General features: G+C 33.8%; 1 protein-coding gene across 1 annotated transcript; it reads right to left on the minus strand.

Annotated features, from left to right (window-relative positions):
• Positions 1-5,319: 5,319 nt before the first annotated feature.
• On the minus strand, positions 5,320-15,944 carry LOC142622060 (uncharacterized). Its single transcript, XM_075795474.1, has 16 exons — positions 15,686-15,944; positions 14,556-14,623; positions 13,636-13,791; positions 13,247-13,414; positions 11,957-12,107; positions 11,301-11,380; positions 10,415-10,687; positions 10,132-10,275; positions 8,881-9,015; positions 8,404-8,502; positions 7,775-7,831; positions 7,390-7,594; positions 6,735-6,853; positions 6,346-6,414; positions 5,835-5,933; positions 5,320-5,754 (listed from the first exon to the last, which is right to left on the minus strand). Exons 1-16 carry the CDS (start codon positions 15,795-15,797, stop codon positions 5,515-5,517), a joined length of 2,175 nt encoding a protein of 724 aa, XP_075651589.1. The 5' UTR covers positions 15,798-15,944; the 3' UTR covers positions 5,320-5,514.
• Positions 15,945-16,658: the final 714 nt, after the last annotated feature.

Raw genomic sequence — 16,658 nt, forward strand, 5'->3', positions numbered from 1 at the left:
TATCCAAGTGAAGGCAAAGGGTAATTTGGATTTTGTCATCAAATGTCTAAGCACATAAGTATTTAACGCCTTTCTTCAAACAAAAAAAAATTTATTTAATGCTTTATTAAATAATTTTTTTACACAATTTATAATAATAATAATAATAATAATAATAATAATAATAATAATAATAATATGTCAAATTGTACAAAATATATCCAAAAAATTATGTATAATCACAATGAATTTATCTGTGTAAGGGCACTGGTATCACTGTTTGTATAATAGAAAAATACCATAATTTAGCTAATTAAACTCAAAATTTACTTTAAACATCTTTCTCAAAAAAAAATCTAAAGTTGTATAAAAATGCATAGTTATTAACTTACTATAATAACCATATAAATTTACACTTTTTGCATTTGATTTTTTATTATTTCTTTATGTATTTTAAAGATAAAGAAAGAGAGTAGATAGTGATTGTATGTGTGAAAAAAATAGAAACAATTAAAAAATCAAGAAAATTTAATATTTTAATGAAATGTATAATGTTTTGAAAAATTAGTACTTAAAATAGAAAAGGAAGTTCTTATATCAAATAAATAATAATTTTTGCAATGCTGTCAATAAATTATTAAAAATATATATTTTATTTTAAAATAAATTATTAAAATGTGTATTTTTTTTATACAAAATAAAAATTCTAATTTAGTTTAATCTAAGTATATATGTGTGTGAGTTTCGCTCATGAGGACTTGAATTCTAATCATTACCCTTCATACTGTACAAATACTTATACTTATAAAATGATCATCACACCAAAAATACCCAATAATATGTCCGAGTATTTTATTTTTTTGAGAAGGGACGTTGCAGCTTAAAATTAAAGACCCCTTTATTGAGGTTTTGTTTTGCTACGGTACTTTTCATCGCCATGAAATGAATACATAAATTTCAGGACCCACCTTCAACCTGTAGACCAATGGGCCTCCGCTGTACTATATTTCACGGAATCACGGTCACGGAACACGAATGGATGTGGATGGTGGGGGCCCACTGTCCATCTTCGATTCCTTTGAAGATTTCTTCACCGTCTGATTTGTTAAATTTTTTAATGTACAAGGTTTTTCTCGTGCAGGTTACCCCTATTTTATTTTCTGCCTGTCTGACTATAGTATAGTCCAAGATTTGACATTTGCACTTATTTTGGTTGCGAGTTTAACAAAAGTCCATGTAGAAAGGAAACTGTTCATATTATATATATATATATATATATATATATATATTAATCTTTAATCGTAGTTTTTCCTTTACCAAACAAAGTCTATACAATAAAGATCATTGTAGTCCTTAATTGAAGCTATGTTCGTGTATAATTTTTTATAGTTAGGATTAAAAATAAAATTATATGTCAACTAATTGTGTTGCTGAAAAGTTAAAATGAAGTAGGTCAAAAAGATTCAGTCACAAATTAGACCACTCTTTAATGATGTGTGCCCTTTGGATTAGATTATTGAGATGTTAGTGGTATATCATTTTCACACAATAAGCCAAGCCACCCACTATATAATTTATCAATCTATACAAACTTGTAGACTATAAACTCTAGAAAATGTAACATCTTCGGTAACTTGAAAAAAAAATGTATATAATTTATAAATATTTATCTCTCTCTCTCTCTCTCTCTCTATATATATATATATATATATAGAGAGAGAGAGAGAGAGAGAGAGAGAGAGAGAGAGAGAGAGAAAATTGTATTATACCATCCATCTTCGAGTAATTTAAAAAATCCAAACGTAAATGTTCTTAATGCTTTTAAGAGTATTTACAGTGGAGGAGGTAAAACCTCCAAAAAGCTAGTTTTAGCACTCAAGAACCAAAGTACATACTTTATCAATGGTTGTAAAATTAAAAAAGGTTTGGCAATTTGCTACAGTAACTAGCTATTTCTAAGAGCATTCACAATAGTGGTTCTAAAGAATTTAGATTTTAGCATATCAAAAAGTTACTTTATCTAATTTACCACCTCACTTTACTAAAAACCCAATATCAATGGTTTTATTTTAGCATATAACATATTAAAATAATACGAATAAAATAATAAAATAATATATTTAACATTATAAACAACAGCCATAGCCACAACCATCCATAACAATCACCGCCATAGCCACAAAAATCCCCGCACAACCACAACCACAGCCACCACTACCCACAATTGCAATACCCAATCATCACAATCCCCTCAAAATTGCAACCCACCAAACCCAAAACAAAATAACCACCCAAAACCATCATCACTGCCACCCACAAAGGCCACAACCCCTACAAATTAGAACCCCCACCACCAAAAACAAATCACAAACCCACCAAACCCACATAACAACTATCTATCCAACCCACAATCCCCATAAACCACAAACCCACAACACAATCACCTATCAAAACCCAGCCACAACTTCATCGAAATACAACCACTGGTCTGCTAAAACCTAGCCACACCTACCAAACCACCGTAACTCTAATTAAAAATCCACCAAAAACCATTGTAAGACCCACGAACTGAACCACCCACGAACCAAGAAGTTGACCCACAATAGAGACCCACAAGCCACGAAATCAACCTAGACCCACAACCCATGAACTTTACCCAAAGCAGAGAACCATGAACCATGAAATTGACCTAGACCCATAATCCATGAACCACAAAATCAACCCACAATAGAGACCTTCGAGATCGATGGCGAGAGAAAGGAGAGTGAGTGAGGGAGTCGAAGAGCTTGGATGAGAGAGAGAGAGAGAGAGAGAGAGAGAGAGAGAAAATAAAAGTATTATAAAAAATGGTAACAACAAGTGAAAGTAAGTTGCTACAAGTAGCAACTTACTATAGTAGGTTTGCAAATTTTTTTAAATATATCACCTATGATGTTTGGTGGTTTTTTAGTGTTTGGATGGGTAAAATAGTTTTTGTGTGTGTGTGTGTGTGTGGCTATTTTACCATTTTCATTTTGAATGCTCTAACAATTTAGTGTAGCAACAAAGTTATGAAAAAAAACTATTTGGTTTCTCTTATTTATTTATTATTATACATTCTCTCTCTCTCTCTCTCTCTCTCTCTCTCTCTCTCTCTCTCTTTTCTTTGGCTGAGCCTCTCTCTACACTCTCCCCCTTCTCTTCAATCTTTTTTTTTTTTTGTTTTTTGGCTAGGGCTGTTCATGCCCCAACCGCAACCAAAGAAACTGACTGCCACTGATCTGATCGCATCATTAGAGATACTTGCCAATGATTGTTTGGATTTGTTTCGGAGATCCAAGTTCATGTAGCTCTAATCTCCAACCTCATATATGTCTTCCTCGAGCTTTATAGCTTGTTTGGATGGAGGGGAGAGTAGAGGGGAGTAGAGTAGAAGGAGGGAGAGTAGGCTAAATTACTTTGTTTAGATGTTTTTTAAGGGAAGAGGGAGAGGAATTTGGAGAGATTCTAACTAATTCTAACCCCTCATTTTTAATTCCCCCGAATTGGAGAGATTTAGAGGGAGAGTAGAGTATAGAAATGCTTGACCAAATGAATTACTAAATTTATCCTTACCATATTAACAAAATTACAAACTATGAAAATGCAAATTATTTCTCTAATTATTTCTCTCTCCCTTACTTAATTTTAAAAACATCCAAATAAGGTGAAGGATAACCATTCTCCTCTACTCTCCTCCCCTCTTCTCTCCTCTCTCTCTCCAAACTTCCAAACATAGCATTAGTTACTAATTTGGTTTGGGTTTTTGAGATCAAGCTTTGGTTTTCTCTCTTTGAGATCTCAAATTTGATGGGTTTCTTTAGATCAAAATTTGATTTCAGATATACTTTCTCTTTGGTTGTGTGTTGTTTTATGTTTTGTTTTCTCTCTCTCTCTCTCTCTCTCTCTAAAAATAATTAGGCTCCAATGATTGAACTGACTAAAGTCGCCACCGATCATAATTTTTTTTTTTTAACCGGTGATAGTGGTGGTTGGCAAAGGGTGTCGGTGGTAGAGAAGAGAGAAAAAGATGGAGAAGAAGATAGAGAAAGAGAAGAGAGTAAGAATAAAGAAAGAATATTTAAATAATATTTAAATGAAGTGATAAAAAAATAGAACATTTGATATTAAGTGTATTGTAAAGTAGGATATTAAAATAGATAAAGTATCTTTTTAAGTTGCTAAAAACTAAGTTTTTTTAAGCACCACCACTGTGAATGTTTCTTAAGTTGCTTTAACTATTGAATTATAAAAAATAAAAAATAAATAAAACATACATATCATATTTCATGCTAATTAGATATTGTTCACGTGTTGCTCCATGAACTCATATTTTGTATATAATTTTAAGGTTAAGAATCCTTAAAATTTAAACATTTTATAAATAATATTGTTATTAATCTTTAATCTTTTTGATGTGTTGTATACTTGAATTCATGTAAGGCATAAAGAAACCATGTAATCCATGGTTAATCGTCATAAATACATTTTTTTGAGAGAACGTGAGTGATTTTATGAAAGTTATGGTGAAACATAACATAAATCCATCTGGGCCGGTCATCCCAAAAAAAAAAAAAATTCCAACTGGGCCAACCCTAAGAAAAGAGATGATGAAATTATCAATATTTATCACGATTCATGATTTTCAAATTGATTTAAATGGATACGGATGATGTAATTGGGAAGATGATAATATTGTTATTATGGTATCCCTAATCATTCAATAATGCAACTTCGTTCAGACAGCTGAGATCATCCTAGTTGTATAGTCAGACAATAAAGATGTAAGACTTCTTCCTTTTGTAATGTTACAAGTCCTATTTTATCTCTATTCCCTGCCTCCATTATTTGTTTATTTTCAACTGTTAGTCATAGTCAGGTTGTGCCACTCTTTTGACATTTGGACACTTCTTACCATGATAATACCATTGACAAACTTTCCAAACTCTCTTTTGTTCCCCGTCTGACGGAGTTAGATATAATCAACAATACCACTGATGACCGTCCATTAAGGAAATTTTGTATGCATCAAAATTTATAGAAGCAATGCTGTTATTTTCAAGTACATATTAATACATTTCCAATACCATTTTAAAAATGATTGTACACTAAACGAAGTTTGATGAAAAAGGGCCTGTTCGACCTTAGACTTCTGATAAACTTTTACATACACATGCCAAATTCAAAATAGCCCCCCAATTTACAAACTTCGTGTATGATCCTAGGGTCTCGCGGTCGGTGACACATTTTCCGTGTGTGTGTTGAGATTACATCTTTGCCCACCCCAACCCCCAACCCAAGAAAAAAAAATAGACATGAAACTTATGCATAAATAATTTGTTTTTTTATTTTATTATTTGTTTCTCAATGAAAATTACAATCTCAATATGATAAATGATTGGGAAAATTGATTGAACAAATTGTAATGTTACAACTTACAAGTACCGTACTGCATGACCCAACTGCCTCTGAATCCTGTAAAGCGTTTTCAAAATTGTTGATTAATATAGGACACTTTCAAGATCTCTTGACAACGGCTGTAGCAAAGTACGGATGGTGGCTGAACTCAAAAGAAGCCTTTAATGTAGGGTCGAGGGCTCCTACCCGGGAAATAACATTTAAGGCAATGCTATTGTGCTCTGCCACTTGCTCTATTTTTCTGAGTTCGGCCAATTTGTCAGGGTCGTTGGAAAAACTACTCTTAGCCTCCTTTGCAATCCTCTGAGCATCTTTAAAGTAATTATACATAACCAGGGTCTAGGCGAAGAAAGAGAGATCAGTCATGACTGTATGAGAGAGGATTATAAACACATGTACAGGGTTAATGAAACACTTACGGATAAGCGAGCATAGGTTGTGGATTCTCTGAATGAGTGGAATGAGACGTGATCAGGAATGCAAGCTTTCTGTAAAAGTTCAAAGTGCTGAATGAATCTCTGCAAAAGAAGTTAAAAATTTTGTGAGAAGACAAATTTTTCATCTTAAACTAAAAAACCATGAGGCAAGTCAAATGGAGAAAGAAGCAAAAAGCAATCAAGTCCATATCGTAGCTTACATGATAATAATGATGGAACTTTTTCAAGAGTTAGATAATTAAATTTATTTTAACATGTAAATTAATCAATTTCATATGCAAAAAAAGTAGTCACTTTCTACTAGTGTCTTGAAGATGTATCTCAGGAAAGATTGTTTCCTCCATCCACACCAAGAAATTTATAGGGGTGGAAAAACAATTGTAATTGGCCTCAATATAGCTTAGAAATTATTCCAATACCTTGTTTTCCCACCACGGCTAGGATACTTCAGATATAAAAAAAAATATACAGAAAATAAGCTTAGAAGCTATACCTCTTGCTCTGTATTAAAAGGATTTCGACTTTGTAGGATCATGTGTTCATTCCTCAAAGCAGCAAGCATCTGCAAAGGACCGACAGATATATACAACTTTTGAGATTTTCTTGAATATATCGAGTGGTGCATCTAAGTAGAATATCTTTAATCAAAGGACCTATATTTAAGACCTGTCATCACATCTACAGCATATGATGGCCTGTCTAATTTAAACCAGAAAGACCTGTTTCATAAACCTGACCAGAATATGGGTCTACCAACCACGAAACCCAAGAACCTTGCGCAGGTCAGGAAGTCAACATCTATTCCCAAGCATCTTAAATGGCAATTCATAGAAGTGGCCATCCATGATCTCATAAAATAAAATTAAAATCAAGCAAAATTACCATTGTGAGCCCTTCAGCAAGACATATTTGGCATTGAAGAAACAAGACAGCTGGTGGGATTCGATATTCCCTTGCAACATCCTTCGGGGAATCCCTTTTCTTTTTGCCCTTTCGTTTGCCTGTTTGAAAGCACAGGAACACATCAAATTGGTATAGTTTTTTTTATTGATAAGTTACGCACACAATAGGCTTGAACCCATGACCTCACCCTCCATCCCATTATTATAGGAGAAGGAAGCGCCAATTGAGCTATAGCTCATTGGCCAACTGGGTATCATAAACTCAATAAAATTTCCCAATAGAGATACAATCACATGCAGATTACAAAAGAATCTATTTCAATTGTTCCCAGATATCTGATTGCAGATAGAAAGAAATAGAACACATTCACAGGGACCTGCTGAAGAGTTCCTTCATCCAAAATCACCTTAATCAGATAATCAATGCTACAGGCTTTCTCTGACCTATATGTCAAATTCCTAGCCTACCAAAAGAACACAGCATATTAGATGTTTGGAATTATTCACTATTTTTTTCCAACATCCTCATTTTCAAAGATGCAAAAAATCCACGGGTCTTATGTGTCTAATTAGATTCATCAAACACTGCAAGTTTCTTATCAAGTACCAAGTGACCAATTAGTGAGCATGCTTACCCGTGTCATTCTTTGCTGCCATCTTAAGATGTGTTTTCTCTGAAAGCTTAATCAAGACAACATAAATATACCAGTATACCATGCAATATTCACTTGGGGAATAGAGCTCCAACTCAAAACCCAAAATGAGAAAACGCGAAGCTATCCAGTATGTTTGCTCCTCTACCCAAAGGAGGATATGCTGGAATATTTTCACACAGACGTTCTGCAAAACCAAAAAATTTAAAAAAAAAAAAAAGTTTGAAATAGATCCTACTGGTGAAAGCATCAGGGTTTGATAATTTTAGCAACTTTATAAATCATAAAAATCTTGACCAAACAAGCAAACATTTTCTACAATACAGGTAGAAGACAATTCAGCTAAACCTACAGCAGACTAACATACCTCATCTTCTGGAATGCTTGACACTTCTCCAAACTCCTTTCTAAACGCTAGCTCTAGCTGTTTGCCAACAGATAAAAGAACATAGATGCATTAGATATCAAGCCTAATTCTTCTTGCGAAGCCAACATGAGATTCCTGGCTTAAGTTAAAATCAATAATGTAGAATAAATGTCAATGTAGCAAAGGTAACAGCCGCCTTATGCAGAATTCATGTTTGCTCCTAAAGATAAATCATACTTCAAACCATAAAAGTAAATATATCAGTTATATTTGCCAAATTGCAAAAGATACAGCTTTAGTGGGACTGGGGACACAGATCACTGATCTAAAGTTGACAGTTAACTCAAACATCATCAAGTTATGAATATATCATGCTTCAGGGTATAGTGAAATTTTTAAGGCGAATTCTCAGGGTAAACTACCAATAATAAACAAAAAGAAGGGTTATGGGATGCTTTTTGAAAATAGAATCTCATAAGAACACAGTAGCCACAACCTCACTGAAGCAGAGAACGAAAAATCAGATTACACCCCCTGTTATGATAACTTGCATGAAATGAATTTCAGAAAGAGAAGAACAAACAAATTGATAACACACGTGAAATATGGTTTACAAATATGGGACACACCTGCACATAGATAACACGCCAATCTTGTAGCATTTTGCCTAGCTTACGCCTTTGCCATGCAGCATTTGTACAAAGAATTTTGAGCATATTGATTACTAACTGCATTACATAATGACATTGCACATATTAGATGAAGCACCTTCCGCAACAAACCAGAAGAATGTTATAAGCTGTCCTGCTGCAGACACGCCAAGTGACAACATAAGTATAATTTAACCATGCTATCTTCTGATGAAGCGATTAACCTAAATTGATAACAATAAATATAGATCTTTCTTGTGTGAGCATGCAAGCATGTGTATTTAATAAGTAATATACGGATAATAGGATTTCAATGACCATTTCCCCAGATTCCAAACTCAACCCAAACCAGCAAATAGAACTAAATAAGAGGACAGAATGGGATTATCATTACTAAAATGACTTGGGAATAGAGAGCAATGGTATACATATGCCAAAAGATGATATTGTCTTCACCTGCCCTAATTGCAAAAAATATTCATTCTTCTGAACATCATGGTTCTTTGCAACTTCGGGCAACACTGCAGCTCTGGTGATAACAGCAAACATAGAATCCCGTCCATAGAGTTTCCCATCTTGAACCAGTAGAAGCTGTTCAAAAGTTATCAGGTTGAGAATCCAGACATAAGAACATAGGCAGAGAGATAACTACCTCAAATAAAGTAGACATCAAAACATTCCCACAAGATCAAGAACTATTAACATTCTAATGAAAATCATATAGAAGCATATATTACAAATAAGGAATTTGTAAGTGAGGCTATAATACCTCTGCCACTATGTGCTTCCCAAAATGCAGAATATCTTATTTTTGGTCAAAGCTGCATGCTACAGTGTATAAACATGTCACCTGGACGTACAAATTTCTCAATAATCTAGTTCAAAGACATAATCCACACCCAAGTTTATGCTCTGGCTCATGCATTTGACAGCACAACTAGTGTCACCCTGAACATCAGCTTTAGTTTCATGTAATTAACTATCACCAGCTTTTTTACTACTCACATGACTGTTTGTATTTTTCATAATTTTAATGAACTTGATTGTTCAAATATAAACAATTAGCACCAAGAGCCTTGTAGCTCAACTAGCACCTCTTGATGTTTCCAGCAAAGACATGTAGGTTTCAAATCCCTCCTGCCCCATTGTAACTATTGAATTATCAACAAAATATAAACAGTTAGCATGCGGACTTTTTCCTCTATAGTACATTTCCAGTGTACTTGGCTTTTAAAAAATAAAATTTGTTATGTTACTTTTATATATATATATATATATATATATATATATATATATATCACTTTCTTTTTTCAAAATAAATCACTTTTTCTTAATCGACCAACAATGGGGTTACCCCACTCCTCCCATGCACCTAATCAACATAAAGAGGGAGACAACCACTTAGCATGCAGAAATTTTTTGGAATAAATGTTTCTTTTTTTCTGTTTCTCTATCTATTTTTTATTGGTAAGTTACACACACACAATAATTTTTGAACAGACAACCCCACACTCCACCTTGTTTTACAGGGGGAGAGGGTATCGTTTGAATTACCATTTAACATGTAGGGTTCAACTTTTGGAATGCAACTGAATTTCATTAAAAATGCAAAAAGGGAGCCAACTCTAGTACACAGGGATGCAGTAAAGAATTTAACGATGCATTAAAATTTATCAATTCATAAAAATAGATGCAGTAAAAATCAACCTGGAGATGAGCTCTTGCAACCAAATCAGGTTGAGATTTTTGGAACTGAACCACAAACTGCAAAACACCTTCTAATGATGGATCCAATGAGTAGGAACATAGAATGTCTAGATCATGAAGCAGTTTCACAAAATATTCAATGGCCTGGCAGAACACAGACAAAAAAATCTTAAGACATTTGGCATTTTTTTTTTAAACTTTTCATAAAAAAAAAAAAATTATGATACAAAGACTTACAAACGCAATTGGTAGACATATCAGAAGTAATTATCTAAATTCTTACCTTTTTCCAACTAAGGATTTTAATTGCACGTGGTGGAGTAGGTGCAGATAATCTACAATTTAAGCTAGCATCAAACCCAATTGGCTGACAGCCAGAAGCAGTTGTTCTATCTTCTATGCCATCCTCAGTAGTTCCACAGGCACTAGATCTAAGAAAATCTGATGATCTATAAATGCAGTCCAGCTCTGATATGCAGGTAGCTATATGTTTCCTTGCCAACTCCAAACCTCTCCCTTGAGGCCGCCTCATAGATGTAAGAACATGGTAAAAATGCTGATAACAAAAAAAAGATGTTGAAAATACCAATTAAACAAAATTTGATCTGGGTTTTTGGTCTATGCACTAGAAAAAAGTCATAAAACAGTGTGTATGCATAAACACCAGGAGAAGAGGCCAAATAATAACTCAGAGGAAAGCATGGAAAGTAAATGGCGAGGCAGAACCAATTTTTTTCACTTGTATGTAACAAAATAGAGATCTCAAGCCTGCAGTGTCAGTAATAATCAGAGTTGGAATAGACAAGGAGGGTAAAACATATACAGAAAATGAATTAACAAATTCTTTATATTTATACAAGAGTAATATGTACAACAACAAAAAAATGATAACCCTAACTGATGCATCTTGTTAAGGGCTACAAGCATAAACTCTCAATAACTCTTTCAAAAAATCAAATAAATATTCAAAGCACCAAAGATAGATACAAGATGCTATGTACTAAAGCACATACTAATGATCCAAAAACAATAGAAGGGGTGCTCATGAGCATACTTTCAGAGGATAAAACATAAATTTCTACGCAAACATATACATGTGATCATAGATGATGCAGAGACAATAACCTAAATAAATTACAGAACATTAAAGAGTCTACACAGGATAAGACCTTACGAAAGCGTAAGCGGCATAACAAGGCTTTACAGTAGCCTTCTTCTAAATCAAGATTTGTTTGTAAGGGCTCCATATCTGCATCAAAATAGCAAGCAAATACATGAAGAAAATGTTTCTGAAGATTAGAACTTACATGCAGTGAGAAAGTGTGCCTGATCCTATAAAGCAGAAAGTGCTATCAATGCCAAAGGCTAATACAATGAGATAAAGTTTTTATTACACTGAACACACCAAGAAAATTTGAGCATGTTTGCCACATAGCCCAAAAATTTGTTAGTTTAAGTAGCACACCGTTGCTAGCATACCTTCAGACACTCATTAGCAACCACTTCTTATATCTCACAACTTAGCACCAGAATGGTCTTACAATTAAGAAAAACCAGATAGGGCCATGGTAAGGTATGTTTGACATAGAGGTTTACAAGATAAGAAATTGTGGGCAAATTTTTAAACATGTCTTACATCAAATATGTAACAATTCACGCTTAAGATCAACCAATCCTAGTCTAGCCTAAAAAAATAAAAATAAAGAAGAGAAACCATGTTCACCATATGTGACTCCTTTAAATCCTTTGCAATCTTGACAAAAAATGACTTGCTTATATAAAAAAAGGAGGAACATAAGATTCAAGCAAGTTATCTGACAACAACCTTCTAAAACTCTTCTTCTAGACGAGGGCGCTTTGCAAGCACGCAATTGGCGAGAAATTGTTTCTTCAACAGCATTTAGCAATGACAAGCACTTTTCATCTCCATCCCCATCCAAAGGAAGGCCATATGCCATTGTAAAAAGATCATCTTCCTGCCAAACAAACAAATGAGACAAGAGAGTATTTCTAGATATGTATGTTTCATTTTTTTTTTTAAAAGATGATTAGAAACAACAGATTGAAATTTAATGAAGGTTAATAACTTAATATATGCAGTCAATGAAGCTTTTCTTTTAGACTAAAAATGAAATCTTTGGCAGTGTTGGTAAAAGCACACTTATGCACACTTAAAGTGCAAAGCATCAACCTTTAAGCACTTTCCGCACCTAAAGCAAAGCACCTTCTGTACACTTAATTTTTTTGAGCTTTTAATAAGCTCAAATGGTACCTTTTGAGAAATATATCTAAGTGACCACATGATCTCACCACACAACACCACTAGGAAAATGTCCAGAGTCCAAACAAATCCAGTTAAAAACATGCCACTAATGATGGAAAGACTATTAATTAAAATGAAGTAGCTGAGGAATATGATGCAGGGTACATCTCTTGTGATGACAATGATGATTGTCATCTGCTTAATGGGGACGATAATTATATACTTTAGGCATTGAAGTCGTTACTTACCATTTTAGTACTTTTTGGCCTTTGCCTTTTGGGTATATTTTAATTCAGCCATGTACTTCATTTTAATCATAGCTATCAAATATCATGGTTGTCTGTGTATATTTTATAAAGCACAAGAGAATTATAAAAGATGCTGTCTTAATTTAATATCATTAGTTGTTCACTTAGTTATGCAATATTCTACACTAATAATTCTTTTCAAATTTACTATAATATTTTTTAAAGACGTGTGCTTTAACATGCTTTGCACTTACGTGCACCTCACACTTTCACCAGCAATGATTTTCGGCCAAGAGGATACCAAAAAATAATTTAAATCAACAATTACTATTACATACAAGCAGTCTAAAACTAGCTTCACTTTCTCACTTATACTGTTCTCCTCACATCATACAAGGAGCCATAACAACAAAATACTGCAACATTCTTTTAGTTTTAAAAATCACCTCCCCAACTGTCTGTACTTGACAAAAAAGTAAAATTACCTGAATATTAAACAACTCCTTAAGGCAATGTTGACTTTAAATTAGGGAGGAAAGTGAGACCAAAAATTTGTTCTATAAAATGAAGAGGAAAAAAAAAGGGATTTGTTGGAATACTTTACTTCATGTGTACGTGCATCCGAGACAACCGAAATAACCGCCTTGCAGGTTGCACGTATGACTCTGCAATATGAATGAAGCAAGGCATGTGAAGATGTCCTATCAGGTCTCAAAAGATAGATACAAGAGAACACAGTTTGTGCCAACGAATGACCCTTGTGCCATGTCGCCTGCATATAGGATCATATTTAGACTCTAGAGATAAAGATTAGGTAGGTCATACATTAAAGATTTAAAGTTTAGATAGAAAAACAAATAAAAAGCAGTCACTACAAATACAAAAAAGGGGAAGAAAAAGCAATTTTGTATAGAGTCGGCATGTCAATCAAGGTCAGGCTATGTCTTTGCTACATATGGTAAGACTAATCATGAAAAGTAATACTGCTGATACCTCACACGCTAGAAGATGGTCTATGATGTCAACAGTGCATTGAACATCAACAGTTTTGTTAATGCTAATAGGAACTGGAGCAGCACCGTTCTCAATGGCTTCATCAATGGAATAGTATTTACAAACAATACCAGAATCCATCTTCGGGTCCATTATCTAGTAAGAATAGCAATTACAAACTAATGAGTATAGGCTAAGCATATAGAGAACAAAATTAAACATAATCAAAGTGGAAAAACCATTGTTGAAGATGATAACAGTAAGATTATGCAAATATTTATTTATAAATACAGTGAGATTATGCAAGTCTTTATATTTATAATCCCATAAAATTCACTTTAGGACTTTAGGTCACATCCGACAAGCAGGAAACATAGGAATGACTTGTCAATAGCATCACACATTTGAATAGAGCATCACACCACAAAATACTGCGATATTAAAGAAAATTTTCCAACAATGCATAGATTGAGCAAAGAAAACTAAGGAAACACCTTAGTAGAAATAGAAGAAAAGAGATTAAAATGGCACAGCCCCAACAATGGTGCTCTTTCATTTTTTTTTTTTCGTTATTTGTTCATCATTTTGGCTCTTAGTAATCTTTTCTAGATAAATTGATGCTCTCAAGTTTATGCAGTAGCCTCTTTTAATTGGGCAAGGTTCCTCTATGCTTCCCATGTACTTGGGCTTTGCCCATGTTATTGTCCCCCTGCAGAGGTAAAGTGTATACTTACTAAACATGTGTGTGTGTGTGTGTGTTTGTATAAAGGGTTGAAAAACCATCAAATTACCAATAGAAGACATATTTTTGCTATGCTATTTAATGCAGCCTAAATTGAATAAGAATACACATAATTCATATTAAACAGCTAAAAATAGTATAAAAAAGGTTTAAGTATAATCAAAGACATAATAAGTACCTCCAAAGCAGACATTGCAGCAAAAAGATTGAAATTATCTCCATGAATAAGTTCACCGTCTCGAAGATCTGCAAACATTATGAAAGGAAGATAGAATCAAGAGAAAAGCCAACAACATGCAGGTACAGCACCACAATTTATATCTCAATTCTGCTATACAATTTTTGAATGAAAGGCTTACACCAACCCTTCACATCCCCTTTAATGCCTAAGCTAAGGCGTCAGTACATGCAGAAGTAAGAGCCAGACAATTAGGAAGGTTGTCATCCACATGATACAAATATCATACTTAACTTTATTTCCATTTCATCTAGTACTGTGTGTTATCCCATTCCTATTATAGTTAGGAGAAGAACTGAGAGGATTATAGATTTTTTTAAAACACATTTTAAGTGGGGGAGGGGAATTTGAGTCTTGGAAGACTCCATTGGAAACATTAGGAAATGTCATTGGCAACTGATTTATATATATATATTTCAAGTAGGGGAGGGGGATTTGAGCCTTAAACGTCTCTATTGAAAACACTAGGACATACCATTTGATGTGAATGTCAAAGGCAACAGAGAAGATTATAATTTATATATGTGTGTGTGTGTGTGTGAAAAAAAATGTAAACTTTCTTTAATTGCTAAGATTAGCATTCCTAAGAAAAGTATTTGATTTATTTTTAAAAAAAAGGTCGCATCAAATACCAAGCATAAAATTTAAAATAAGAACAATAGTAAAAGCCTCAATATTGTTCACATTTATTTCTTTTCCAGTACAATTCCAGCAACAAATGAAGCATGAAATTAATAACCTTTGCACACATTTTTTACTGTTCAGTTTCAAACAAAACCAAAAACTCAAACTTTACTCATTCAATCAGTTCCCAATTGAACCAAAAACAAATTCCAATTTCCCTCATCATTCCCTCACTTAATCCTCCATTTTCTCAGCAACCAATCAAAAAACCTCATTGTTTCTAACTACGCAAACTGAAGAAGCCCCTTGAGTTATACTCTTTAAAAAAAAAAAAAAAAAAAAAAAAAACAAGGCATATATATAATCACAACTTTCTCGGGAAACAAACAGAGATGGAAAGCGAGAGAGAGAGAGAAAGAGTGGAGTCAGGGCAAGATGGAAAGAACCTTTGCATGCGGATTCAAGAAGAGGCGACACGTCAGCCCAGACCGAGTCGTCGCCGGAGGGAATGGTGGTGCGTTCGGGTACGGAGACCTCCGCCGCCGCATCATCTGCCATTTTTTTTTCTTCTTTTTAGCTGATTGATGCTTCTTTATTGTTGTATTTTCAGTGCTTCGGATTCTCTCTCACTGTGTCTCTCTCTCTGAGTCTTTGCTTTGCTTTGGGACTGTGTTGGTCTACGCAAACGCAAAGTGATTTTGTTTATCGAAGAAGACCCAAGTTTTTAGTTTTAAATTTTAATTAATAATTTTAGATGGGTTTGGTTTTTTTGTTTTTGTTTTTGTTTTGTGGAATTGTGAAAGTACGACTTCGGAGAGGGCAAAAGGCTGAGAGATACGCATCGTACGTGTGAGTGAGGGTTTTAGGGCATTAAAACTAATGATGTTTTCTCGGGTCGGGTCGGATACCGTTACCCACCCAAAATATTATGGGCCCATAGGTCTTTGGGCTGATGCTTTCAAAGTCGAAATATTCCCGGGAACTCTAATCTCAAATTATTATAAGACAAAACCAAAACAAGCTAATAATAATGCTCGTAGACCGAATTTCACAATACATTGATATTGATGCAATGGATTGTGAACAGTTAAATAAAAGTAGTGCGTTGTGTTAAAGGATTGGGCGGTATAAAGTGTCTATCACTCACAATCAACCACTTAATATATTATAAAATTAAGTGTGAAATGAAGTGTGTCCTTAGAATTATTACAAAAAAAAAAAGTTTTTATCTTTTTTTTAAAAAAAATATGCAACTCTTCTATAACTGCACACTCTGTTACAATTTATTACACAAGCAGTGTTAACTTTTGATTGTATTACATCACTTACACATGAGTCTACCACTCTTACTTGATGAAAAATAATCCAATTATCACTTGATATGCGTAAGTTGTGGAAAAATATGTGTTGTTAAACTTT

This window comes from Castanea sativa, chromosome 1, assembly GCF_040712315.1.
Source record: "Castanea sativa cultivar Marrone di Chiusa Pesio chromosome 1, ASM4071231v1".
In the NCBI taxonomy this organism is placed as follows: Eukaryota; Viridiplantae; Streptophyta; class Magnoliopsida; order Fagales; family Fagaceae; genus Castanea; species Castanea sativa.